This window comes from Melospiza georgiana, chromosome 21, assembly GCF_028018845.1.
Source record: "Melospiza georgiana isolate bMelGeo1 chromosome 21, bMelGeo1.pri, whole genome shotgun sequence".
Lineage (NCBI taxonomy): Eukaryota > Metazoa > Chordata > Aves > Passeriformes > Passerellidae > Melospiza > Melospiza georgiana.
In genome coordinates, this window is record NC_080450.1 from 3334118 (window position 1) to 3356612 (window position 22495).

At 39.5% G+C, this 22495-nt stretch overlaps 1 protein-coding gene across 5 annotated transcripts in view; it reads right to left on the reverse strand.

Annotated features, from left to right (window-relative positions):
• Positions 1–22495, reverse strand: part of HELZ (helicase with zinc finger) — an 88195-nt gene that overhangs the window by 11364 nt on the left and 54336 nt on the right. For all 5 annotated transcript variants that reach the window (XM_058038730.1, XM_058038729.1, XM_058038727.1 and 2 more), the window contains 12 exons: positions 22265–22443; positions 20601–20719; positions 19059–19204; positions 16503–16650; positions 14019–14202; positions 12254–12482; positions 8931–9135; positions 4995–5046; positions 3978–4171; positions 1424–1631; positions 879–955; positions 103–676 (listed from right to left, as the gene is read on the reverse strand). In XM_058038730.1, coding sequence (XP_057894713.1) covers positions 103–676; positions 879–955; positions 1424–1631; positions 3978–4171; positions 4995–5046; positions 8931–9135; positions 12254–12482; positions 14019–14202; positions 16503–16650; positions 19059–19204; positions 20601–20719; positions 22265–22443 — 2315 coding nt within the window. The remainder of the gene's footprint in view (positions 1–102; positions 677–878; positions 956–1423; positions 1632–3977; positions 4172–4994; positions 5047–8930; positions 9136–12253; positions 12483–14018; positions 14203–16502; positions 16651–19058; positions 19205–20600; positions 20720–22264; positions 22444–22495) is intronic.

Genomic DNA, 22495 nt, shown 5'->3' on the forward strand with positions numbered 1-22495 from the left:
ATTCAGAGCAATATGCCTGAAAAAGGTAAATACCTCCTTCATATTCACTTCAATGTAGTTATAATTGCACACTCTGAATTTAAATAAAGAAAAGTCACCTACCTAAAGTGTCCCCTAAGGGCATTCCTGATGGATTCTCTTCAATGAAGTTGTTCAAGTGGGTTGGCAGAACTGGGTTGTGCTGTGCAATAGGCCTCAAAGGATTATTGACTTCTTGTAACAGAGGTGGGGGGTGTTGCTCTGAAATCACAGCATCTACAGCAGGAGAATGTGGTCGGTGGGGAATGGGATTATTAAAAAAGGACTGGCTGGGGCCTGCCTGGAAAGCAGGGGAAAGCTGCGAAGGTGGTGGAGGCTGCTGATTCAAGTGATTATGCTGCTGAACTACCTGGCTCTGCTGGGGTGGCATTTGGTTGGGCTGTTCAGGCAAGTGATTTTGCTGTTGGTTTAAGAGGTTTTGCTGCTGCTGCTGCTGCAGAGGGTAGGGCTGCCTCGGGACCTGGGAGAGGTGCTGGAAGTGGCGGCTGGGCACCGCGAACTGGGAGTGGGGCGGGGTCAGGTGCAGGTTCAGCTGCCTGGGGGCAGGGTTGTCTTTGCGATGGAATTTAGCATTGGGGTAACCCACACTGGAACGGGACTCTGGGCTTCTCTGCTGAGGGGCTGCTTCTAAATCAACCTGCAAAAGGAGAGTGAAAGGCTTTGAGAATTTGCATTTAAGAAATTGAAATAAAGACATTTCGGTTTGACTAAATGAATGACTAAACATAATGATGAAATTCATTAAGAGGAAGTATGAAATAACAAACAAACAAAAATACGCAAATTCGTAAAAAATAAACAAACAAACAAAACCAAATACCCAGACAAGGGAAACCCACCTGCTTGGATTCCAGAGGTTTCTTCTCAGGTGTTCGAATTTTATTGATTTCAGGTCCAGCAGTGTTTTCACTTTTACCTGAAAATATTTACAAAATTATTTTGTTTCCATAGGCAAATTATTTTTTTGGGATTTTTTTCCCTCAGACACAAGAAAATTAACTTATTAGTAAGGCATTTACAGCACCACAGACATTTAGTATCATCTACCTAAATAACACTTTCCCTTTAATCTCTACACTTTGTTCATTAATAACCACTAAGTAGTTCTCCCAGCTTAATTGCAAATAACATCAGCAGTACTGTGGAAGGGAGATGGAACAATTACACCCTCAACAGCCCTTCCCACCTCCCATTCCCTCTGAATCTCACAACATCCCAGTTATTCCATTTGCAATGGCAAATCCCATCTGTGGATCCCTCGATTAGGGAGGAAAGGGCGAAGCACAGAAAGGACGGAGGAAGGAAAATCCTTCCCACGATCCCGTTTCAAGCAGAAAGTGCCCCCCAAAGCAGAGCAGCTTGCAGAGCCACGCCAAGCACTGACCATTTCGAGTTTGCTCGTGCTGCTCCTTGTCCTGGTGGGGGAGCTGCTGCTGTCCTATGCTAACGGGGGAGTGGTGGCCCAGGCCGTAGGGGATCGGGGACCCTCGCCCGTGTGCCTGTAACAGGTTCATGTTATATGCCATGGCTGCTTGGTGAGTAATGAGGCGAGGGTCGACGGCAAACCTACCCTGATACCCCGTCCACGGTACCTGTGGGGTAAACAAACATTAAAGCAAAAATTAAGATTTAAAAAAAAAAAAAAAAAGAGAGAGATGTGATCTGTTAAGGTACATAAATTAAAGGCAGTGATAACAAGCATGCTGGTGTTAGGTCAGTGGCAAGAGTTTTTCAAGCATTAGATGACCTGACACACTTACACACAACTACAGCTGGTGCTGGGAGGGGAGAGCTCTAAGGGCAGGCAAAACAAGGACACAGATTTTTGAGGAGAACCTTGGGCAAAAATTTTTCTAAATTTTTTCAAAACCCATTCTTGTTTCAGTGGTTTTGAAGTTCAGAGAGAAAAGACTGATGGATAAATTATAGTTTAATAAATTTCAGATTAAACCCTTCTCTAGTAAATAGAAATTGTGAAATTCAAGCAAATCCAAAGCCCTTTCTCCTGGTAGCTACAAGATATTGGGCTGTGGATCAGAGGGAACAAAGACAGGAGCCTCAAAGGTGAGGAGCAGAGCTTGCAGCACCCAGGGCTGGGATTCTGCAGCTCTGCACCCCAGGGCACTCAGTGAAGCTCCCAGGAGCATTGGTGGAACCCAGAGAGTGCCCAAGGGAATCACAGTCCCAAGTGTCTGTGCTACAGGACATGTGTGCTGCAGAGGCAAAGCAAAATCCACCTCCTGAAAGCAGCCACAAAATCAGGATTTTTACAATGGCTTCGAGTTTATTCCTAAAAGGAATGCTAAGGAAGGCAGCTCTGCATCAAATGAGTTCAAACTCGTCCTGTAGGGAATTTATTAAAAGAAGGGAAATCTATGAACAAGAGGAGAGTGCAGGGAGTCATCCCCAACACTGAGGCTGCCACAGCATCCTTTAGTGATGGCAGCAGAAAACCTCCTCCAGCTTTTACCTTGGCTATGGAAACTCCATTAAACAAAGACATCATTTTATCTTCCACCAACATAAACACATTTTACTTCAGTCCCTGCTTCTTTCAAGTGTAACAACTTTCATCCAATTCTTTTTTAAAATTACTATTTGCCCTTGAAATGTGCACTTTGAACTTCAACTTTAGGCTACTATTGCATCTGTACAACCCCAAATCACCTCCAAGTCTCTTTTCAAAAGTAGAAGTCTCATTAGTACCTCAGTCTTCCCACTTAATTATTTAAAAATCCATCCTCAGGGAAGGTGAGTCCAAAATACTTGTTTTTATTACATTTCTTTTGATTGGAAACACATAAAAAATATATTAACCTTGGAACAATAAGACAGAGTTTTTAAATTACCTTGGTTTGATATTAATATAATGTGAGCAAGCATGACAAAGGTACAGCTGCTGGCCTTCTCATTGCATTTAAATTTATCCATCAAATGCAGATTTCTAGTAAGCTTGGAAAAAGGAAAATTCCTTGGCCTAGCAAAGAAAACCAATTTACAGCGGCAGCTGATCTAAGACACAAAACTGAAACTACAGCAAGTCCCCTGTTCAGCATCCATAACCCAAATTACAGCAGAGGACTCATAATTATTGGAAAAAAAACAAATTAGCTGTATTCCAACATTTAGCACTATGAATGGAATTAAACACATCTGCATGTGTGGGTTCCACATCCTTTGCACGGTCCTCAGGAGCTGTGTACAACACAGACATGTTACTCCACAAGCTTCTGCAGCCTTTGTTCTTTCCTTGCATTTTCCTCCTGGAATATGTTGACTGTGAAGGGTAAAAATAAAGCAGAGGCTGCTTCTTTAACGTGTGCAAATTTTGGTGGGACAGTTTTATTTATAATCCAAAATTTCATGCATAAATGCAGCCTAAAAGACGTGCTTAGAGATCTTCATTCTGTTCCCAAATGTCATTAAGGGAAGGGATTGGAGAGGAAACTGGTTCACTATGAGGTTCTGGAAGGGAAAAACATCCCATTATGCTTATTTTTCTTATCACTTCACTTCAGACACCTTGCACTGCAGACATCCAAAACTTGTAATTTAGGCTGTGTGATGCCAATAAAGAGAAACAAACTTGGTGTGAATCACTGAGGTCTCTCCAATGATTAAGAACTGAACCAGGCAAATAATTCCGAGGCAGGTGTCTCAAGTCAGATGAGACAGATTCCACTGGTGTGCCTAAAACACACAAATTACATGAACATGAAATTGCTTTTAGCCTGCCTGGAGTTGTTTGGGGGAGCAAAGCTTTCAGGTCTTTATATTCTGCTTGTCCTCTGCACTGCCACTCCTAAAGCCAGCAAAGTCAAGAGATTGGGAGTGCTGAAAAAACCCTGCAAGAAATTCACTATCTGATTATGCCATGCATTCATGTGCCCACAATAACTGAGGTGGGGAGGGGGGAGAAACAGAAAATGAATTCTTACAGGCAAAGGCACAGACATGACCATATTTCCTCCATAGACAGCAGGTACATAGAGAATACTTGTCCCAGTGTGTGGATCTATCCTTTGAACAGGACTTGGAGATTTCCCCAGGTTGGGGTGAGGTCCCAGAGGAGGAGGGGGAGGAGTGTATGCTCGGATAGGATTTCCAATTAGAACAGAAGGATTGGGCTGAACTGAAAATAAAGATAAAAATAAAAGATATATATATATACCAAAAAAAGAAGATTTATACACAAAAAGAACATGAAGATGACAATTTCTTTGTTTTTTCATCCTAACAGTATCTATCTTGATAAAGTAAGCGTGCAACTGTCTAACAGCACGGGTCTGATACACCAACAGAAAGCCTTAATCAAATCCTGTATTCCATTTCAAAAATTTGAAGAGGCAGAAAACAGGAGTTGAGATACAGAGAAACAGGTAGCTGGTAAGTGCATTAATGAAAGAATGTCCCAAACCAATTAAATATGCTGACAGTCAGGGTGGCTGTAAGCACTGATCAAAAATTAAAATAACCCTCCTTTCTTTAGCAGGGAAGACAAGCTCTAAACTAATGCTTTTCCAAATTAATAACAAAATTATTCAGCTGTTGCATGCTACCTTGCAAAGGTATGATCAGTAATATCTGGATGTATGACAACACAATTTAACTTCTAAGTGCCTCAGAAAGCAGCGCATGCAAAATGATGTCCAAACCCTTCTAGTGCAAACACCCTGGTACAGGGCTGTACATGATGAATTTCAAACACAGATATTGTTTTTACAGGTCAACAACTGTGCTTGTGTTAAAACTTTAAAACAAGTGCACACAACACATATAAAGGGTGAGCCTCAGAAATATAAAATGTCCATTTAACAGTCTATGATCTGATTCCCACATGCAAACAACAAGTAAATGGCTTTCAAACAGAGAAGAGACCAGATTCTCAATGCATGTCACACTGCTGTCAGCTGCAGAGGGCTCAGGAAATCCCCAGGAACTGCAGAGGCACTCACCAATTCCATCAGGTGGGAAATGGTCATTCTGGTTATGATGATGGACCTTGCCCTTTAAAGGAAAAAACCAATAATAGTGATCTTTACCTTCTTACATAAACCAAAGCTTTTTATTTCAAGTGAACGTGATAATTAAACATAAAACAGTTTTAAAGGAGTCAGCCCAACAATTTATTCTTACACATTCAACCATCCAGTTCCACCACCTGCCTATGAATTCACAAAGCTGGACACAAAACACCACTAATTCAATTAACCAGTGGGTCATTACAGCTCCCTCTGGGAAAACCCTCTCCAAGGCCTGTTTTCAGATGCAAAGATTTACAGCAGGTATCCTCAGTTTCTTTTCTCACCATTTTATTTCCCCCTGTCCCACATCTTTCAGGAGCAGCACCACTGCAACCCTCATTACTCCTCTGCCACAGCAGCTTCAGTGGAAGCAAAATCCATTTTCTGCTCCAGGTTCCAGCTCAGGAATGCTGGAGACAAAGGAGCTGCCCCAGTTTTACTCAGGTGCTCTCCCTGCCCCATCTCATTTATCAGCTTCTGGGCTGTGGCTCCTCTGTGACTGCTCCCCAAAAATGCAATACAGGAGAGGAAAGAACCCCAGTGCTGGGGGAACTGTCCTTCCTTGGTGAAACATTAGAAAAGGATTTTAACAAACCTGAGTTATCCCTCCTACTTTTCTCATGAGTTTGCAGCATCAACTAATTAGTTAATATTCATAAACTGTGAGCACTGCCAGCATGCTCTCAAGTCCTTTGCAGCACAGAAATACTTTACTTAATCTGGACCTAAGTACGTTCAGAAATTTAAAATAAATCTAGAAACGCTTTGATGCTGCAAAACTTTTCTTGCCCAGGAGATAAGTCTAGGCAGTTTTCCAGCACTCTGAGCAAATTAGTCAGGCTACAAAGACAGGTTGTTTGACAATGTTGACTCATGCATAAACCAGATTAAAGAACCGGTCTCCAAATTCTCCTCTCATTTGAAAAATGAATTATGGAAAAATAAAATAATAATTGCTTTTCATTGCAGCACTTAAACAAAGGAAGCCTGTTTATTCAGCAGAGAAAGATTCAATCTGAAAACGTGGAGGAGCTGTAGCCTTAATCACTCATGGCCAGCACAGAGCATTTCTGTATCTGTTACAATGTCAGAGGCAAGCAGCATGTGCAGAGGTCTGACAAAGCTCTGCTCTAACCTGTCAGACCTGGATTTTATAGGTGCCATATTTTTCAAATTGAAATACCACCTACTTACATAAGTTTATAAGAAAATAATGACCTAAGTTTGTAAGAGGAGCTGTCCTGATCAATGGCAGCTTCAGGATCAGATTGGTGAATAAAAGTCAACTGGGGCCACCAGGAAGCTGGGGAAGGGAGCTGCTGCCTTTCCTTTCTCTTTTTCTCCTCACAGTCTTGAAGGCTTTACTATTTCATAACAGTCTCTTATGAAACTCAATTGTTATCATTTCTCAAAGATTTTCACACCAAGGTTCATGTCCTCACCCATCTCCAGGATACCTAAACCCACCCTAGAACTGATGGTGACTGACAACACTGGAGCACAAATACCCTCAGTTTCCTCTAAAAACTGGCTCCACCTTTGGAATATAAAAATCCACATTACATAAAGGCTCTCAGAGGAAGCCCAGACCAAGATTTAGGTGAGTGCAGGTGTTAACAGCCTTGTCATTCTTTGGATGCCCCTTCAGTCAACAAACAGGAGTAGAGGGAGTTCTCCAGAGATTTATCCTGACCTGTGATCCTCCCTGACTGCAGGAAATCTCTGGGGTGATGCTGCACCCTGCTTTAAGTGCCTGAACCCAGACCAAAAGCTGGCAGGCAGCGAGTGGGAGGTAGGAAAGTTGTAAACTCAGAGCTCAATTTGCTGTATGTGAACTACCCCAAGGGAAACTCTGGATTCTGGAAACTTTCCCTTTCCACATCATCACCTTCAATAAAGGCTGTCCCCATGCAGCTCCAGCCCTCCTTCCCTGCCATGCCTGGCCACAGGAACAGGGCACAAGGCACTCACAGCTCCAAGCTGCCTGCTCGCCTCTCAGACAAGACTCAAACATTTCCCTTTCTTTAAAATCTAAACAGCAAAGAGGTTTTTAATGCCCCTACATAAATCCAGGAGCAATTCTGCTGAATAAGAAGTGCTGCTTGTACAAAACCAAGACAAGCCCTGACTTGCACAATGTCCATAAACTCACCGCAAAACATGACTGAAAACTGTTGGTTTTTTTTTTTTTTGCTACAACATTTTCCTACCAGCACTAGGTTTTAATCCCTCATTTTTAATGTTAAATACATTGCTTAGTCTAAGTCTAAGTCTAAGTCTAAAATAAGCAAAGCCACCCATCTGCTTTTAAAACTTGAGGAAAGGGAAATGCATCCCTGATCCCAGCTGTATTCTCAGAGTATCTGATTATTACCTGTGCTGTTACTGCACACACTCACTACCTATCAGTGGCATTCAGAGGAAAGATTTTATTTAGAATTGTGGTACAGGTGGTTGAAACACTTCAGATCTTAAGATGAAAATAGTGTTGGCAGTTGGAACAGCACAAGGGCTTAGTTTACCAACAAACTAAAGCAAAATAAACAGAGCTGTCTACTTACAAGACTCTCACTCTCCCCAACACTCACTCCCCTTTTTTTCCTAAATGTATTATACCTGCATTTTCAAGTACTTTTTTTTTTTTTCATTTAGGAAACTAAAAGTATTAATAATGACATTCTGTTATTAAGGAAAAGACTGAAGAGCTCATGAAAAATGAGAGTGCAGCAGTGGCTTTTAAAGACAATTTTGTAATTTCTGGTTTTCTGTAGGCCCAGTGTTTTGACACATGACTAGAAGCTTTAGAAATCTGGTGTTTGTTTCAGAAAGTAATGCATGCATCTTGATGAAGAAACCAAATGTTCTCCCTTACAAGCTCCCTTTAGGGAAGGACTGCCAAAGGGAAGGCTTTCCTCTTTGTATTAAAAAAACCTGTCGTAAAAATTTCATTTCAATGATACAGCCTGGAACAAAAATGCAAAGCTATGGGAAATATGTGCAGTTCTTCCTTCCTGTACACTGAGTTCATCACAAAGCTGACAATCTGTATTTCAGTTCTATCTCTAAACACAATTTAATTAAATTACAACCCAAATGATTTTGATATAAACTACAAAGAATTATTAAAACAGAATTCATTACTAATATATCACCCCCCCAAGAAAGCTCTAAAATTTTGTGTTCTTTATCATCCTAAGGAAGCTATGTATTTTCATCACTTCTTCACCTGCTTTTATAAAAAGAGCTGATGAAATTACCACTCAGAGGTAATTTTATCTTTCTGTCCTCTTGATGCTAATGAAATCTGGTCTTCTGAAGGACATTATCACTGAGCTAATCTATGCAATAAACCAGTTTACAACATATTTTTAATTACATCAAAAATTATCTTACATAACTTAAGTCCTTGAATTTTAAATGTGATATTTAGACCAAACCAAATCCCTTTTGGCTATTATTTTGTTGGCTTTTTTTACTCCTTGTCACTGTCTGTATCAACCTGTTGTTTCTTGGGGTACAGCTTGGGACAGGGACTGGCTCTTGCTCAGAGGGTTTAATCTGGTTTATCTAAATCTTGAATTTCCAGGGCTGAAGCTCTCCAGGGTCACTGCAAAACTGCCAATGAACAGGCTAGAGTGAGCCAAGGTATGCTGCAGGAAGGAAACAAGGCTTGGACAACCCCAAGCTATATTGCTAAAAACTTCACAACAACACAAGTCTAGAGCCGAGGATCCCTCTGGAATTTGCATTCATATCTGATTGCACTGATGCAATTTTAAAACAAACAGCTTGTTCCATAAACCTTTCATGCTATTTGTGCAGGTTCCCTCCCAGCTGCAGGCAGAAGGCATCCCCAGCACTCTGTACCTTTGGAGGTGACTGCTGCTGCTTGCTGGGGTTGGCTGAGTGCTGGTGCCGCAGCGCGCGCGGGATGAACTCGGGGGCCAGGGGGTTCAGCACGTAGGTTTTCTTTAACTCCAGAGCTTCCAGCTGAGCTTTGATCTGCTCAAACGTGATGCCATGCAGACTTTCATTCTCGTGGCACAGGGCAATGAACCTTTCCCAGAATTTCCTATGGAAATGATTTTTACAAACAGTGAGGAAAGCTCAATGGCTGTTATTAAAATGAAAACAGATTTAACGTAACTGTGGGACACTTTTATTGTTTGTGGGTGCTCATTTTACACACCAATCCATCTCCCCTGAGCCTGCTCCCTGCAGCTGAGCCCCACAGCACAGTGCAGAGCTCCCCAATTGTGCACACTCCAAATGCACACACAGCTCTGCCCATGGGCACCAGCTCACAGCCCTGGCTGGGCACCACGTTTGGTATCAATGCCATGGACAGCTCAACTCAGAACTTTTTCCTAGAAAACCAAAACCAGCAAACTCCATGCTTAAAATTCTGGAATGTATGATTAAAGGCATTTATTGAAGCTCAAACAGTGACAGGAATTACACAGATTCTCAGTCCCAGAAATTGTCAAGAACATTCTCTGAATTTAGGCAGATCCTTCAGTGTAACAAATACCAAAGCTAACAAAAAACAAAGGGTTTTGAGATATGCCCTCAGAACCACTCTTGTGAAACACTTCAGAGGCATGTGAAAATTAGTATTTTGGGGAGTTTCTAGAGATTCTTTGAGATCCTCTAGTGGAAAACAAACAAAAGCATGAACTTTAGTGCATGTCAGATTTTTCTATAACATACAGAAGTATTTTTGAGCTAGGAAAACAACCATCAGATGATGCATAACTTCTCTATGAAAATTCTGTTTCCAACTATTTGGAGGATGGAGGGGCTTTTCAAACCATGCAATAAAGAACATTCCTCCTTGTCTTCTGCTTTCTCATGACATATCTTTCTACTGCTTTATAAAAGAAAAGTCTTTTTTTTTGTTAACATCCATAGCAGGATCTAAACAAAATTTTACACTTATGATTTTTTTTTCACCTCAAAGGAACTTTTTGGTTGAAGTGACTGAAGCTTAAAAGTTATTTAATAAGGTCTGAAGATGTCACTTTAAAAAAAACCCAACAAACCTGACTGTGCTGTCTCTTTCAAAAATATCAAGGGTAAAGGTGTGCTTGACTATAACTCCTGCTTGTTCACCCTTCAGTAATAAGGTCTGGCCTATCAGCAAACTCTGTTCTTTCCCCAAAACCTGCAAAATGAGGAACTGCAGCAGACTAATTGTACCAGCAGTGTCACATTCTGCTGAGTAGCTGACTTTGTGAGAAAGAACAAATGTCTGTCTTGCAAGAATACTGTGCTGCTTGTGATGTTTTTAGGAATTCAGAATTGTTTTCCCTAAAAGCCCATTTCTGTTGTGATTTCATACAGGCAAGAAATGCTCTTTTAAAATTCAGGATGCAAGTTGGCCCTTTTTCTGCATTTTGCTCTAAGGCAAATAGATCCTGCAAGGTTTTAAATGAGAATTAAAAACCAAAATTAAAAGCATCACCGGGATGCTTTAATGATGGAATTCCCTCTGATTAATCAATTCAGTCACCAAACCTACTGCCAAGTAGCCCAAATCCACTGAGACCCATCTACTTTTGCTGAGAATGCCCCAAGCAGTCTCTCTACACATGGAACACTTGTTCTGGGGTGGAAGAACAGAGAATAAAACCCTGCTGCCTCTGAGTGTGCTCGGGAGTTTAAAGGGGGTGTCTGCCAAAACAGCTCTGTCTAGTCCAGCTGGAGCACACAGGAATGTAATGATTACCCTGGGCATACTTCACAAAGCTCTCTACAACTATCATTACAGTCTTGACTCATTTTGACAGGTATTAGAATATTTATAAAATTCAAGTACACTCGAAACTTTTTTGAGGTCTGTTTTTCCTAACGAAATGTCACTTCTTTCAGACTTCCCTACTCCTGTTGGACTAAAAAAGAACCATCTTCCCAGCAGCCTCCCTGAGCCCCTCCAGCACTATTTTCAAAGAGTGAATGTTCAATTATTCAGTGAAACAAGACAATGGTGTATTAAAGGGAAAGCTCGAGATACATCTTAATAAAGTTCCAGTGCTCCTTGCTTCTTAATTATCTTTCAGTTTTATAATTTGGAGCAGCTCTACATCTATAAACAGCTGCTGGTCTTCAAAATGCAAACCAAATCCTCAACTGCCAGCACTGTAATTTATTACCATGCTGACAGCTTGTATTTTTATTTTATTAAGTTTTTGCACACTCTATTTCACATACTTTGAAGAAGCTCTTGGGAGGCACAGGGGCTCCTTCTCATCAGCTCATTACATAAACTACCCCTTGCCTAAAAAACCCAGCCAGGTAAGGGAAAAGTGAATTAAACCCACAACAATTATTTCTCTGTCAGTAAGATGTTAGCAGCCATTTAAAGCAGATCATTGTATTCATGTACAGACACTCCTGACATGGCCCCAGCAGGGAAGTGGTGAAATTCAGGTTATATTTCATAAATACAGAAAACAAAGGTTTGAATTGCATTTGGCTTTTTCAACTCTAATCTTTGAAAACCACATCCCTTCTCAACACAGCAGCAGAAGCATTGCTCAGGAAAGTAGAACACAACATAGATATAACAACTAACATGTATTTTTAGCTTTATTTTAATAATGTAGTCAGTGCACTGTTTCCTCTCTTGGAGAATAAGCTGCAGGGTTTATCTCTGATCATCTCAAAATTTCAGCTCTTCCATCCAAAAAAACCCTTTGAAGAACAAGAACTCGGAACCTTTAATATATCATTAAGTGTTTACATATCTCAGCATTTTTCACATTTCTTCATTTAGGTCTATAAAATGTAAATCCACTCAAATCTTAACAAGTTTTTTCCTAGTGTCATGAAGACCTACCAAAACATAAATAATGTTTTTCAAGTCTTCTACCATCCTATGACTGCCATAACATTCAAATCACAATTTTAAACTCCAAATTATGCATTACCTTTATTTGTATATAAAATTGTAATGAGTATACAAAAAACTCTACTAGAAAGTAAAATCAAGCATGTTCAATTGCTAAGTGAAAATTTGAGCAATTATAAATATATGAAAGGACAGTTTGTCCATGGCCAGGTGTGGGTATCTCACATTTTTCCCTGTTATATATGATGGCGACCATCACTTTCCTAAATCCACCAGTCACAAATAAACACATTTTCCAGTACCCTTAGCCCTGATTAACCAAGGAACACAGAGAAATTACCTGCATCTTCCAATGGAACATAAAGCAATAGGATCTCCAACCACAGCTACTAAGGATTGTGCTCTTGTGATGGCAGTGTTGAGAAGTTTGTAATTAGACAGAAAACCATAATCCAAGTCTTCTGTGGAATCCTCCAGTAACTGCTCTTTCCTTTTAATTGGAGTTTGCTTATGTTTGCATGTGTGCCGTGTTCGTACTGTGCTGAGGAACAGAACTCTGAACTGTTTTCCTAAAATGAAACAAAAAACATCTCTGAGATAATTGTTGCTATTTCTGCTCCTACCGTGGCCAGACCACTGCCCTTGCCAGCCAGATTTCACACCTAGATGTTCTGAACTCATAGCTACCCTTCACATGAAGAGCTTTATGCAAGAGTAATAAGATTTAAAATTTTTAAAAGATGCACTATAAATAGCATATTCCATTACAAGAATATTTCCTCTTTAAAAAACTTATTTTTTCACCTTGATATTAATCACTCCTGAACTTTCTGAAATGGTAATTATCTTTACAGCATTGCCTATGAGTCAATAACAAATCTTGAATTTATTTATTCTACCTTAAAAATAAAATCTGGACATTCTTGATTCATATTTTTAAATTTCTCAAATGCATTAATATCCACCATGAAAAAACAGAGCAAACCACTCACTGTCACTCAGTTACTTTATCATCTGCCTTTGTTTATTACTGACTAGAAGTGCAACCTAGCAACAGGCTATGCCTACACAAAATCCTTGTTATCAATGTGATTTCAGGAAGAAACACCTAAATTTTTAGACTCCTTGCAGTTTATTCCACAGATGGAAAAGAAATCAGTAAAGATTCCACAGATGGAAAAGATAATCAGTAAAACATTTTGAGGCTAAAGCTCTGTTCCATTTGTATTTGGAACTCTAAAACCTATCAGTTTGTTAAAAACATTAAAATTTTGTTAAAAACCTATTGGTTTCTACAATTTTCACTCAACTTAGTTTTTAAGCCAGGCTGAACTTAATTCTGAGAAAAGATAAAGATATCTTTTTGAGAGAAGATAGATCTCACATCCATAAAGCTCTGTTCCATTTGTATTTGGAACTCTAAAACCTATCAGTTTGTTAAAAACATTAAAATTTTGTTAAATACCTATTGGTTTCTACAATTTTCACTCAATTTTTAAGCAAGGCTGAACTTAATTCTGAGAAAAGATAAAGATGCCTTTTTGAGAGAAGATAAATCTCCCATCCATAAAGCTCTGTTCCATTTGTATTTGGAATTCTAAAACCAATCAGTTTGTCAAAAACATTAAAATTCTGTTAAAAACCTATTGGTTTCTACAATTTTCACTTCATGTTTAAGTAAAGCTGAACTTAATTCTGAGAAAAGATAAAGATATCTTTTTGAGAAAAGATAAATCTCCCATCCATAAAGCTCTGTTCCATTTGTATTTGGGACCTCTAAAACCAATCAGTTTGTTAAAAACATTAAAATTCTGTTAAATACCTATTGGTTTCTACAATTTTCACTCAATTTTTAAGCCAGGCTGAACTTAATTCTGAGAAAAGATAAAGATATCTTTTTGAGAGAAGATAAATCTCATATCCACTGAGATAAACGAGATCAATCCCACATCTCACATCCATCGAACCGACAGTGCTGGAGCAACATCTGTACCACAGCTCTCCTTTTGCTCCCACAGCTTTAGGGCAATTTTAGCAAACTCCAGGGTAATTTCCTGCAGTTATTCCAGCAGCAGACACTCCCCCTTGGCCAGGCCAGCGCTCACCCTGCACGTTGAGCACCCTCTCCACGCTGACGTCCGACAGGCGCTTCTTGCGCAGCTCGGCGCGGATGCGGAACACCTGGTCGGCGTACGGGGTCACCACCCCAATGCTGCCATCGTCCAGCTTGCCCCAGGCCACTGGCCACTTCCTCCTCAGCTCCTCCACGCGCTCCACCACTTCAAACACCTGGGCAAAAAAGCAGAATTCTCAAAAGTTGTGTCCCACTGAGCAGCGCTCTTTGATATGGAAAGGGGTTTGAGCTTTAAGGCTTCGAAAGGCTGACATGACACGGTGTTACACAAGCATTGATACTGCTGAATCCCACGGGGATACTCTAAAGTATCCTGGAGTAAAACAATGTATTCACTATACAGCACCCTTCTTTAGCTTGAAATAAGTTTCCTCACTTAAAATTACAAACTTGAAAATTACATTATTAACCTTAATTTTCATTCCTAGATTCTTACAAAAATATCAAGTGCACTTAGACCTTTCTTGCCATACTTCAAGTTATTTCTGTAAGTAAATGTACTGCCCAAATAGCTGTAATTTAATTTGTATTCTGTATTTGATATATGTCATCTTATCATGTCTGATAACTCTAGACACAGCATCCATGTACCAGAGCACAGTGATCTCCCATTCCAAAGGATACCATTGGGAGTTTCAGGTAATTCATCACCTGCTAGTTCCTCTCTGTGAAATATTATGAAATGTGCTACCTGAGAAGATTAATGTGTATTAAAACCTAAAAACCTCCCCCTGTGAGGAGACAGCCTCCAAGTAACCTCCTGCCAGAGCAGCTCATCTCAACACACCAGAGGTACTGCACTGCACAAGGCATTTCTGAGTAACCTTACAAAAGGTTTGTGATTCCTTCTCTTTTTTTTTTAATTACATTCAATAAATATTTCTCGAGCTATTTAAAGCACAATAATTCATGGTGCTGTTTTCCTACAGCATTTCAAATGCAAGCTCAGCCTCTTAAAGAAGAAAAAAAATCAGTTAATCCTTAAAAAGTCACAAATAGTTTATTTTTGGCCATTTCAGAGGATAGTAAAAATATGGGACTGTTTTTAAGCAAGTCCTGAATGTTTTTGTGACATCAATTCTTGCATTTAAAAGCCAGCTCTGCTGACAAAGGCAATTAGAATAAACTTTGATATCTATAAAAACCATAGCACAAAAATAAGGATCTATTGTAGGAAGTTTGGCAAGATTCTCTAAAAGGATATAGCTTCTAGGTATGTATTTAGAATTAATACCACACAGGGAAATTTTAAAATGAAGACCAACAAGGGAAAGTGCATTTCCCAGAATAATTCTTAATATAGGCATCAATGAACCACAAGATGCCCCAATGCAAACATCCATTAAGGATCAAACAGAAAAAATCTCCCTCATCATCTAATTCCAGTTTTTCCTGCTGGTGTTTAAGGAGCCGTTGTCCTTCATTTCTGCCTGTGGCCATTAATGACTCACAGTTTTCAGACAGTTACTTGGCCACTGAAGATATTTTTAGGTCCTTTACAACTTTTTTTAAATGGCAAAGCAATCCAAGTAGATTAATGAAAGCAGTCAGGTGTCCAGAAGTCATTGGAGCTTCTTATTTCAGAAGATATTTTAATGCAGCAAAGAATGTTTAACAATGCAGCACAACAACAACAAACAGGTTTCAAATTGTGCAGCAGAGGAACCCCACCATGATCAACAAGGGGAAACAGGCAGTTTTGCAGTGTTCATAACAAGCACTATCCAGAAATTCCTCCTAAGCTTATGAAAATCACTGCTATTTCTTTGGTTTTCCCTCCCTCCCTAACTGGAGGTGACTGGAAAAAGGCATCTTCCACTATGAACAGCATTATCAGGCAGAAGGTGGGAGGTGGGTGCTGCTGCATGTGTTTGTTTTTGTGGGCTTGGGTTGTTTGGTTCTTTAAAGCACAAGGGAAGGAATGAGAATGAAAGCAATTTTTGAAGAATATCAATAAATCTACATGAAACAAACAGATAGAGAATAAGTTCTCACCTAAAAGAATCTCATCTGCACATTATCAGTTAGACACTGATCCTAAACATATTAAAGGAAATGTGAAATGTTACTCCTGAGGACTCTTATCTGAGTGGGAACATTTCTACAACAGTCAAAGAAATCTAAGTTTTACTTCAAATTGCAGTTACTCTCAGTTGCTAAGATACATCTATCAGAATGTCACATAAATTATCAGGAAAGACAAATCTTCTCTCCTGAAGAATGAGCCTGGGAGAATGAGATGCAGCTTATAATTTTCAGAGAAAAAAAAAGAAGGTAAATTAGTGGAAATGTTTACTACAATTGCAATTTTCATTACATCATGTTTAGCAAATTCCATGTTCCACTCTCCTAGTAGAGGACAATTTATGTCTTCCACCCACACAGCATAAACCAGTAAATTTGGGGGAGCAGAGCTTTAAAAAAACAATCAACAGTAAAAGCAAAGAAGAGTTACCTCTGCATTATTGTAAAAAGCTGTACTATTTTTTTCTTGCACATCTTCTCCACGTGCTGTGAAGAAAGTCAAAGGGTAGAAATCTTTGTGTGCTGGCTGCTTTCCACTTGCCATCAATTTGCCTTCATAGAAAAGTTCAGATGTGTAACTGTAACGAGGCAAAACAGGGGAAAATGTGGAGTCTACACATGAGCTCACTGATAAAATATGCAAATCTCCCTGATGAAATATGCAACCACAAAATACTTCATAAGGAAAACAGAACCACTGATTACTATTCAACATCTTCAAATGATTTCTCTGAACTGATATTTCCCTTCCACAGACACAGCAGAAGGCACTAAAAATATGCTTCTCCAACACTTTTTCTACAAAGACTGTTTTCTGCTCTCATCTAAAGCTCGACAAAGTTATGAACATTCTCACTGATGTTTCACTCAGAAGTTCTGATGGCTGGAAAGTGGGCAAAAAGAACACTTGCTATCTGGCACTGGTTACTCCCCAGGCTGGACAATGAGCTTGCTCATGTCAGTTAAGAGTTATTGAACTTGGAAGATAAATTTACTACAGATTTTGTGTGCACTGAGCATGATGCAGGCCAAGTGTTCAGCTGTCAACCAAGCTTTTCTTCTGTGGCTTCCACTCCAGGCTGATCTGTGTTGCTAGAGACCAGAAACACAACCAGGACTGAGTTCCTCTGAACTGAAAAAGCAATGAGGCAAGAACTACCTCATGGTGAAAAGCAGGAGGAAAGAAGGCAACCTGAATGGAATGAGACAAAAAGGCAGCAAGGAGAGGCTGCAGAGTGCTGTAAATTATTGCACAGCAGAGCTAAATTAATGCACTGGCTTCCAGTAATGAGGGAATTTTGATATCATCTCACTTTCAGTGCTCAGCCTCCAACCTTAATTTTCTCTGGATATTGCTCAGAGGCTGCAGAAACCTGAGCAGAGCCCGACATGAAGACAACTAAGGAAGAGACTGTGCAGCTGGTGGCTCCATCCAGTTCTTCCAGGATTCCTGCTACTGCAGCTTGAGATGGAAACAGCTGCTCATGGAAAAGCCACAGAAACTTCTTTGCTACCAAATCAGCACCAAAGCACTGCAGCCCACCCTGACCTGAGCTGCCTCACCCTGGACAACCCTGAAGAACACTGGGCTCCTCTCTGGCTTAGGCTGCAGCAGTCACTCCACAGCAGCCAGGGGGCAAAACGAACCATCTCTTCTGCAAATTAACTTTCAGTAATGAGATCTCATTAAACAACAAAACTTTTCTGTATGGGCTCTTTTTTCCAATTACGGTGCCAAAGTCAGGCTGAACTAATGGCTCCTTCTTTCCTCTATTTCTCATGGTGTCTCTGCTTCAGTGAGGTAGAGATGATTAATGAGCCCTTCATCTCCCTACACTTCTGTCCTAAGTGTGATGGTCCCATTTGTCAGGGGAAGTTCCACAATACACAAAAAGGAGACTTGAGACATCTCCTAAAGGGACCACCATGGGAGTGTTCAGCTGGTTTCAGCTCCCACAGCAACACTTCCCAGTGGAACTGGGCACACTGGGCTTTGACCAGAGATCCAAGCAGCCCCAGTGGTGTTTCTGCATCTTCACCTCAGTGTTCAACAAAGTGGCTCTTTCTTGGAACTCCCTGTCTGAACTCCAGCTGCTGAAGTGAATTTTCATGATCTTTCTGAGGTAAATGACATGGAAGTGATGTCTAAAGAAAAGCTGAAATGATCCCTTCCTTTACAGATGTTCTCTCATTTCAAACTCAGAAACTCAGAATATAGGTAAGAAATTTAGCAATACTCAGCCTATAACTACAAAATCCATAAAGTGAAGATAGATCAAGCTATGTAAAAAAATATTTTACATTCTCACTTTTGATTCCCCAGAGCACTTAAATATTTCTGCTTTTGCTTTGAACACAGTGATAACCTAATTAGTATGACTGGATACCAACATAATATTCCTCAGTACATATTTGAGCCAGGATTTAAACTTTAGCATTTTTCCCCATGATTGCACTTATTCTTTCCAGCACAGCTCATGGATGAGCTCATTACACTGGCAGCCATTAGTTTATCATAGCATAAAAATGCAAACCCACTGATTAATGTGTCTTGAAAGAAGTAATAAAAGATGTCAACAGTAAAGAAACATGCTCAAAATTTGACCTAATTTTTCCATTCACAGTTGGATATCCATATGTTCCTTACATTGCCCACAGCTCACCATTCCAAGATAATCATCCCCAGTAAATCTAAAATTCTGAAATGGTTCAAAGGAGCACAGAGCCTACATAACAAACTGCTGGGTGGTTAAAAAGGGAAAGCTGGCTCTTCTTTGGTTTAGTGTGCAAGCCCAACCTGAATGAGGGCTCTGTCCCACAGCCCTGGCAGCTGCTCTAAGGAGTCCAAATGACCACACAGAATTACTAATTAACTCTGAAACAAGTTCAGATTTCATGCCAGCAACACTTCAGCTGTGCTTGGCTCTTTTGTCCAGTGTCAGCAGTCAGAAGAAGCACGGGATAGAGTGAAAAAGTTCACACCTACTTGATGATTGCTTCATGGGAGCGATAGTTCTCACAGAGCAGGATCCTGCACGGGAACTCGGCAGGGTAGTGCTCGTAGAGCCGGTCCAGCAAGGACACATGGAGGTTTCTCTCCCTGGCAAATTCACTGTAGACAAAAGGACTGAGCTGTAATAGACACACACACACAAAGAAAATGTAACTAAATGGGTGGACTTGGAATTTCATGCTCCCAACATATGTATTTGCATCAACTCAAAAATGAAACCTCCCTCTTGCTGGACATTCACCGTTGGAAGACAGAAACCGTGGTTATTCCAAAGAAATGCTCCTGCCTCCCAGAAAAATAACAAAAGACCAGCATGGTCTTAAAGGAACAATAAAATACTCAATAACTATGCAAAGAGCCCTTCTATTTAAGTTTAACACTCCCTACTGTGTTTAGAATCACTTTACACCATTATTCTGACAACCACTTCTACAATTCACTTATTACACAAATAGTACAAAACAGAAAACAAAGAAATTTTAGTACCATTTAAAAACTTAAACAGAAATGTTGTTGAAAAAAACAAAAACCCAGTGACCTATTTACTGTTACACTAAACTCCTACTGGGCTTGTTTAACAATAAAGCCAACATTTACTACAGCAGGAAAAATAGAACCAAAGAACATGAAAATTAGATTCTTAAAATACAATTTCCAAATGTAGAAACGAAGCCAATCTATTTTGTCATTCTGAATTCATATGATTCAGCTACATATTAGTTTTTGAGATTTAAATACTGGACAGCTGATAGAGGATCTTCTGTAAAACCCTGAGCTACAGAACAGCCTGAGACACAGGCCCTGGGAGGAATTCATCCACACAGCTGGGCTGATGAGATCAAGCCTGAAGTAAGAATTCCAAGCTCTTGAAAAGCATTTTGAGAGTAATATTTAAAAAGCACTACCCCAGTCCTTGGCATTACTAATATCACTGAAATTATCCAGCAGTATTAAATTATTGGTGGCAACACCACTCTGAGTTTGTTACTGTACCAAAGCACACTTCCACCCTACTGCTACTGTGAGATGCAGGGAGAATTAAAGGCAAATCCATAAAAAACAAATAAATCTGGCCTAAATCAATAAAGCAAGTAAAGCTGACTTTTCCAAGCATGCTTTCTCATGCCTACAGGCTGAAAAATGACAGGCAGAATCAGTGTTTGAAACTCTCCAAACCAAGCAGCTCCCAGGCACTTTGTAGCAACATAAAAGCACTGGCTAGTTTCAGCTTCTTATTTCTCACTTGTTCAAATCTTCACCAGATTAGATGTTTCTAATCAAAATTTAAAGTTCTCTCAATCCTAATTCTCCATATTCTTGAATTTTTTTAAAAAATCAACAGGGAATACCAGTCATAAACTCCTGACTGTAATAAATATCCTCATCTCTTAAATAACATCCCTGGAATTCTCCTTGCCTTCCCCATCTATTATATGACTTGGTGCAGATAAATAAATAAATAAATACAAATATTATACATATGCACTTCATATTCAAAAATTGCACAGCTCTTACCTGCATATGGTCTCCAGCCAAGACAATTCTTGTGTTTTTATTAGCTAATGCCAGAGGCATAATCGTTTCACACTCCATAGCTTGAGCAGCTTCATCTAACAGAATGTGTGTAAAAAACCCTGTAAAACACAAATTTCACCAAATAAATGAAATTTGAAATTTGATAAAATGAATATTGAAAACAAGAACTTGAATTTAACATTCTGTATTCTGATAGTAACCAAAAACAGAATTTTAAAAAGTATGGCTTCCACAAATTAATTTCTAGCAGCTACTGAAAATCACAGAATTTCCACGCCCACCAAATGACCAACAGTGGTCACCTGGTGGCCAGGGACATTAGGAGGAGCCCCAGGTCTGCCTCTTCCTTGTGATACACATGAAATTAAACACATTTTATCTGAGCCCTCCTTACCCCAAGAAGAAATATCTCTTGGCAGACCATCCCTCAAGAGGTTTCTCAAATCTGAAAGTTATTTTGCCACCATGAGACTTGAAGAGCTTTGGACAGTGACAAGGAATTCCTCATGTACTTGAGTACTAGTAATTATTTTATATACTAAATTTCCCATTAAAATTGCACACATACCTGAGCACTTTGCTGGTTATGGGCTTAAAGGAATGTTGGGGGGGAAAAAAGGAACAGAAGTTGAAGGAAAATTTAAATTCAATCTTATGATAATATTGGACCAAAAGTTTGGTGGGAATCTATGCACTGGAGAACATGCACTTGAAAAGAAACTTGGCCACTGTAGACTTGTATTTTATGAATCTAAACTCAGGATAGGTATAGAAGTGGTTTTATACATTGATGTCTGTGATATATTAAGGTTTAAAACAAAGTATTAGAGGACTTGGTGCACCATCCAATTCAGATTACATACATAAAAATGCAGCAATTTTCTTTGGAAAATATGAATTTCATACAGCTGCACAGACATTGCTATGGCATGACTGTACACAGCCTGCTGCCAAACAAAGCAGCTATTTCTATCTAAAGATCCAAAAATATTTACCATAAATTCCATATTCGCTTTCTCTGTTGCAACAAATGCTTAAATGTAGCCATAAAAAAACTAATCCTAACAACTCATGTAAAGAAATTCCATATTCTCTAAAAAGCAGATGGATTTAATTTGGAGATCAGGAAAATAATAAACCCTAAGCAGCCTCTGCCCCAAAAAATCAGTCTAATATCTTTCAGTTTAGAAAACAACCCTAAATGTATCATGTTAACAAAGACAGGGCTTGTATGTGTGGGAGTTGCTTGCAAAGCTCAACAATTCACAAAACAAGGGGAAAAAGCTCTCTGTTATTTATGCTTACATGCGCCACTGAGTAATGACCTTAATGAGCATAATATTCAAAGTCAGAATCTCAAACAGAATTTTCCCTCTTGGATCTCACAAACACCAGATCATAGATAGTACTGCTTCTTTATTTATTTTTTTAAGAAGGAAAAAAAACAAGCAAAAGGTTAATTAGAATGCCAGCAATTTACAGCTTTGTAACAAACATTTATTCATAAAAAACAAACAAGCATTTTATGATTATCATTGTTTACTTTATTTTTTAACAGTTCGAAGAATTGGGTAAGGGACCAACAGTGTCAAAAGGAAGTTATTTCTTAAGCATGGCCACTTCTGGTCTAGAAATGATCTTACCTGGTTCAAGATCCAGCTGACATAGATACTGTGATGTATTTAAAGTAACAACTACTACTCTTTGCTTAAGAATGTCTTCTTTCTGTGGCATCTGAAAGGTGGAATGTGTGCTTGAAATCAAACAGTACTGATGCACAACTGGGTGAACAGTCTTTACCCAGCGATTTCGGAAATATACCCTAGGAGAGAAAAAGGGGTTTATTTTCCTTCAGCTTGGAACACTGCTTAATA